Raw genomic sequence first — 5,953 nt, 5'->3', positions numbered from 1 at the left:
ACAATGCAAAGCTGATATTTACTTATTTTATAAAACGTGTAGTTTTTCACCTTAAATTAAATGAAATAAATTATTTATTTAATAGAAATGGAATTCTCAAGGTATACATAAAACTGGGAAATTAGAAATTTGTATATTTTTCTTTCACAAGTTGTGGATTAATTTTGACATATAATATATATATTGTTTCCTTTATCATACTAAACTAAATAGTAAAACACTTTACATATAAATTATTTTTCAATTTGTTAACATAAACCAATTACTTGAATATTTATTTAGGATATACATTTGTATTGTTTTAGCTTAAGATATATATATATACTTTTTTGCAAGTGCATTGTTGTCATTAGCGCAATGTTGCAGAATTTATCGTGTGACTTGTGAGAGATAGGATGGGGCCGAAAGTCTAACCCAGTCCGGTCTAGACACTCCGGACTGACCTCTCACTCGGTTCGCAGGCTTGTTTGTTTTTGTATCTCCATTTCTTGTGATTTTTATCGCTTCGATTTACGACTCATAAAAATGTTAGAGTACAGAGCGCGACTTTTATCTGTCTGCATGGGATGTGGATGTGGATTTGGATGTGGATGTGAATGTGCTGGAACTATAGTAGAATCTCTGACCCTTTGCCTTCGGTGGTGGCCATTTTTATGCTTGACTGCTCTTGTGACCCGGCCTGCAGTCAGCAGTCAGCAGTTAGATGCTCATATGGACCCCGTCTCAAAGTTGTTGATTTTTATGGGATTTTGGCGATGCAGAAATAATTCTTAGGCTGCCAGAAGCGCAATTGAGCCAAATAAACACAGTGAAAGGCATTATAAGTTGGAATTGGAATTGAAGTTTGAACTCTGAATGGTTGCAAAAGAAAAGAAATGGCAGACAAATACTTTAAGTACCAAAACACTGTTTTAATGTGTAGCTGCTTTGCTGAAATATACAATTTCCCCAGTTATTGACTGTTTTTCTTTATATTTTGTCGGTATATTTTTCAGTTACTGCAGTGAGCTTAAATAGAAAACTATTTATTGTTCATTTTCTTGTTGTACTACATTTTATAAGCACCTTTAATATACCCATTATTTTTGCTATACCCTAATCCTTTTTAGTTTTCCCATTTTATCGCTGATCTCCTTTCGATGCAATTTATTCGCCACTTGAAGCGAGTTAGCAGCAATTTTGCTACCAATCTGAAGTACCAACATCCTGCATTTGACAGTTATTAGATTAACACCTAACGGCCAGCGGGAAGGAGCTGTAGCTGAAGCTCTTTATTCCTGACACGAGACAGACAACGGATACTCGATTACTCTCCCTGTCGTTCTGACCAGGCCATGTTGCACGAAATTGGACAAACAATAAAGCGCTCAAAATGTATGCGAACATAAAATCTCGGCCGGACCGTAGGAGTATAGCAGTATAGACGGTAGATCGGGCCAAAACAAAAGGCTAAAACCCTGTTGGCCATGTTCGGGATGGAGGGCATGGGATGGGCATGGCTGAAAACAGCATACAGGCGATGTCAATTTCAGACAAACAAGCCAACGAAAGTAGATATATGTGAGCGCGTGCATATTGATATATGGCCAGGATATTGATATATATGTATATGGCTTATATGACATTCAAGATGGGCTTGGGCACCACTCCCCTCTCCCCTCTCCACTCCCCCCTCCACTCCCTTCTGCGCTCCCCCCAATTGTCCATTTTCGAGCAGCACATAAAAAGTGGGAGTGAGTGCCAGTTGAAAGCTGTCAGTGGCTGTTTAGATTTACGTGCCGCACTGCAGCCATGTCAGCTGAATGGCCATCGCCACCCACAAGTCCCCCCCATTTCCCCCACCCAGAATTGCACTTTGTAACAATGCAAAAACAACCAGACAGGTCCACCCCCTCAACCCCTTCAAAGCACACACACACACACACACACACACACACACACACCCTCTCTGATGCCCGTTGTCATCGCTCTGACTTTTTGTTAATGAAAGTGTCAGCTAGGCAAACGTACCCCAAACCCACGGACTCACCTAACCGACGGTTCACCTCACCTAAAACCCCTTTTAAAAACCCCCCGGCCTTTTGTCCACTTTGTGTGCCCCATAGCTCTGCGTGAAATACTTCCCATTTTGGGTCCAATAAATTATGATCCGGCTGATTTGCGTTGTGGCCATTGTAAAGGCCCTCGCTTCCAGTGCGAATTTGCGAGCTGTCGTCTGGCCAACGGTGTCTTTTGTTTCGATTTTCCATTCAGTGGTCGCCTAATGGGTAAAATTTATTAATTATTTAGCAATTGATAAATTGCCTACTTTGCGGCTGATCAGCGGATATCGTATGAAATCGAACTGAGAGGGGAAGTTCAACAAAGCCTGGCTAAGGAACAGATTTTCATTGCATTTTGAGTTATTTTAGGATAAATTAAACTAGTCAAACTCTTGCCATTCAAAGCAATCAAAAAACGATTTAATTTTGCATCCTAACCTAACCTAAGTAACCTGAGGTTACTGATCTTTTTCTGACACTTATTGGGAGCTCTGATTATAAGCGCATTAAAACCTTTCACCACCTATATTTTAATTATATTTTTTATATTTTTCAAAAGATACTTATGACTTCTAGGGGAAATTTAGAAAATGAAAGTTCGACGTACTTTTTACAATATTTTGAAATTAAACTAAATTAAAAAATATATATTTAAAGCTAAAAATAGTGTTGTCTCTATGTTGCTACTTACAAAACTAAATAAAATAGTTATAGTTAGTCAGTTATTTTTGAAAATTTGTCAAGAAGACTTCTTTGAAAGATTTTCAGGGGAGTAATATACTAGTGCCGCGTTTATTAAGATGCATTCTATTTGATAATCCCCAACTATTTCCTCACATTTGCTAATTCCTCCCGTTGGACCCATCATAATTCCATGGAGAAATGCTAAGCAATTAGCGAGGAAGTCGGAGGCCTGTCCTTATGCTCCATAATCCTAAATGCCTTTAACTCAATTTACATGCCAGAAAGCGACAGAAGCTAAGCCAAGGCAAATCTAGGCAAAGTTGGGGTGGAGTGAAAAGGGATCTCGACATTATTAAAACGGATAAATCGCGACGTGCAACGATGTGTTGGGCGAAAGTGAAAAGCTGTGCGTGGGTAATTAAAAACAGGAGCTGCAAAAGCCAAAGACGGAAAGCTGGAGAACAGAGTCGGATAAGGACAGTCAAGTAATTCGCATGTCGGATTTTAATTAATTCAGGGCACCAGCAACAAGGAGCGCGATGGAGATAGGTCGACTTGGGTATCTGGGTCCCGTTTTTCCACCGTTTTAAGTAGGTTACTGCCGTGGGGTTGGGGGGTTTTAAAACTGGAAGTGGGGGCTCCACTGTAGACGCCTTAATTGGCGGGCGTTACAAAATATTTACCGTAACATTTACCGCTCAAAAAGTGGAGGTTGGTTGGGAAATGGGAAATGGGAAAAGATGATAAAGTGCGCAAATGTTTGCACTTTCCCTTTATGACTATTTAGAGATGCCAAACACTTTTAGGTGTGAAAGTGCGAGGGGTGACGGCACCCCAAAATTATTCGGTTTCACGGATGGGGGGCGTCTGTTGACGTCTTGATAAGAATGTCTATAAATATTTACCAACATATACGTGTAATTTATTTACACTTTATTTCTTTCTTTTTTTTTTACAATTTGGCTATGAGCAAACTGGGTCCGTACTGTCAGCCCACTTTCGATTTTCCAAAATTGGTATATGCTTTGATTGGCATTTTTATCCAGTAGCCCATTCAAAAAACATCCGTGAATATTTTCTACAACAATATCAAAAAATCTAGTCTACGAGACATATTTACCATTGAATGCTTCGAAGCTTGGGCACACATATTAGTTTTCTACCTTTATTTTCCAGTTGTAAGTGGTTTTAGTTCTACTGACTATGTGTTCCAAAACCAATGAACGTGCTACGCGACTCCATGAACCGGGAAGGGTTTGCCGGGAACTACTGTATCTCAGATCAAAGGTGGTAAGTTAATAATTACAATAATATATATATAACTTTTGATCGAAATATTAAGGTTTGACATAGTCCCTTCATATATAAAGTTATTACACAATTAATCTTTTTTTAAAAAATATTTAAAATATATATTGAGGTTTATTTATCTAATTTTCAGCCCGTACGAGAAGTCCCTGCCTTTACCTTTCAGGCACTGCAGCCCAACACGGTGGTAAAGCCACCTCCAAAGTAAATTGAAATAACCTACAGAATTAAGTGAAAAATTATTAATTTCAACCTTTGATCCACAGGATTGACATTTTCAAACGGAAGCCCGTGAAGGAGACCGTCTTCAAAATCTATTTCAATCGCGGGGACATTCCGTGCGTGATGTCCGGCCGGAGCAGCAAACAGGATCCCACCAAGGAGCGACCGGTGAAGTGGCACTGTGTGCCGGAGAATCTCGACTACTGCTACTACTTGCCCATCTTCGTGGACGGACTGGCGGACATGGACTACGACACTCGGTTGCTGGCCGTCAATGGGGCCATCGATCTCATCATGAGGGCCCCCAAAAAGGTGCTCCCAGTGCTCCCCAAGTTGATCCTGCCACTGAAAAGGGCCTTTCAGACCCGAGACAAGCGGATTATCATCTCCGCCCTTCAAGTCATTCAGCTGATGGTCCGATTGGGTGAGTGATTAGACTTCTTAGTCTTAGGATCTAAGTTGTTAATCATAAGATTAAGATTATTGCATGAAAACTCTGTGTGGTTAAGAATTTTAATATGAATTTCTGTACTCTGGAACAACTTTAACTATAGTTATTTAAGTACCCATAATTTTTTCTTTTAAATGGCAGAAGAAAGCATTTTCGAGTTTTAGTGTATGGTGTTCACTCAGTTAGAAAAATTATATTTGGCATGACTGATAATTAGGATAAAAACCACTAAATATTTTAATCAAATCCTCAGGTCCCTGTGTGGGTCAGGCTCTGGTGCCCTTTTACCGCCAATTGCTGGCCGTTTGCAACCTTTACAAGAACATCAACGTGAATCTGGGCGAGGGAATCGATCCGGATCGTAACTGTCGCATCGGTGACGTCATCGAGGACACCCTAAAGTTGCTGGAGTACTGCGGAGGTCCCAATGCCTTCATCAACATCAAGTACATGGTTCCCACCTACGAGAGCAGCGTCTTCCCCAGATGCGAAGCTCCTGTGCCCCGATAATCCTGTGATTTCCGCTTTCCAGTTCGCCATTCTTCAGTTAACGTTTCAGTTAACGAACATTCGCGATAGAGTTTAAGCTGCTAAATTGAAGTTTGTGAACCTTCAAATCGGGGATAAGTAAAAGCCAAATTTTTGCACTAATTTGGCATGGTAAACAGTTGAAAAACCATTCATTTTTATGACTACATATTATTTTTTTTTATTTGCTACATTTAAAAAGTTTAAACGCTATTTCTGCTTAACTAATTTCACCAAGTGTAAAAAAACATGAAGTGCAATATTGATTGATGTTCATGTTCTCATTTATTTCTCATACATTTATTTATCAAAACGTTATTACTGGCCATTCACAACTATGACTATGATTTTTCCTACAACTTGTCTTTTTTAGTAAATTGAGAAATTTTTCATTAAAAGGAATGTAGTAGAGAATTTATATGTTGAGAATAACGAAGACACATAGGATATTCAATTTATGGGCATGTTCTCAATTTTACCCCCCAATTCCCAACTTAAACTTTCATGTAAATGTTTCCACCTTAACTATATTTCCGTGTAGGCCTTTTTGCCTAAAGGAATTGTCTTGTTCGATTGCACTTACCCCGTACTTGTGTCAACGACTTGCCACCCCAAACCCCCAGGAATGCCGCCATCTGTTAGACAGTCAAGTGATAAATGCCTAATTAATTTTTAATTTTCGAAAACGCAGAAAAAACGTTCGGGGGAAAGACAAACA

The 5,953-nt window shown here is 39.4% G+C and overlaps 1 protein-coding gene across 1 annotated transcript; it reads left to right on the top strand.

Annotated features, from left to right (window-relative positions):
- Positions 1–3,756: 3,756 nt before the first annotated feature.
- On the top strand, positions 3,757–5,383 carry LOC108138696 (parkin coregulated gene protein homolog). Its single transcript, XM_017261041.2, has 4 exons — positions 3,757–4,016; positions 4,168–4,238; positions 4,301–4,680; positions 4,961–5,383. Exons 1-4 carry the CDS (start codon positions 3,930–3,932, stop codon positions 5,215–5,217), a joined length of 795 nt encoding a protein of 264 aa, XP_017116530.1. The 5' UTR covers positions 3,757–3,929; the 3' UTR covers positions 5,218–5,383.
- The last annotated feature ends 570 nt before the right edge of the window (positions 5,384–5,953 follow it).

The sequence above is a fragment of the Drosophila elegans genome, unplaced genomic scaffold, assembly GCF_018152505.1.
Source record: "Drosophila elegans isolate 14027-0461.03 unplaced genomic scaffold, ASM1815250v1 contig_814, whole genome shotgun sequence".
NCBI lineage: Eukaryota > Metazoa > Arthropoda > Insecta > Diptera > Drosophilidae > Drosophila > Drosophila elegans.
The sequence above is the reverse complement of the archived record's forward strand: the minus strand, read 5'-3'. Positions and strand labels throughout refer to the sequence as shown.

Bases quoted from the DNA above. Each gene is read 5' to 3' on its own strand.
- LOC108138696 (XM_017261041.2), top strand. From the start codon at position 3,930: ATGTGTTCCAAAACCAATGAACGTGCTACGCGACTCCATGAACCGGGA. The intron at 4,239-4,300 runs GTAAATTGAAAT...TTTGATCCACAG, and splicing joins GTGGTAAAGCCACCTCCAAA to GATTGACATTTTCAAACGGA. The intron at 4,681-4,960 runs GTGAGTGATTAG...TCAAATCCTCAG, and splicing joins TCAGCTGATGGTCCGATTGG to GTCCCTGTGTGGGTCAGGCT.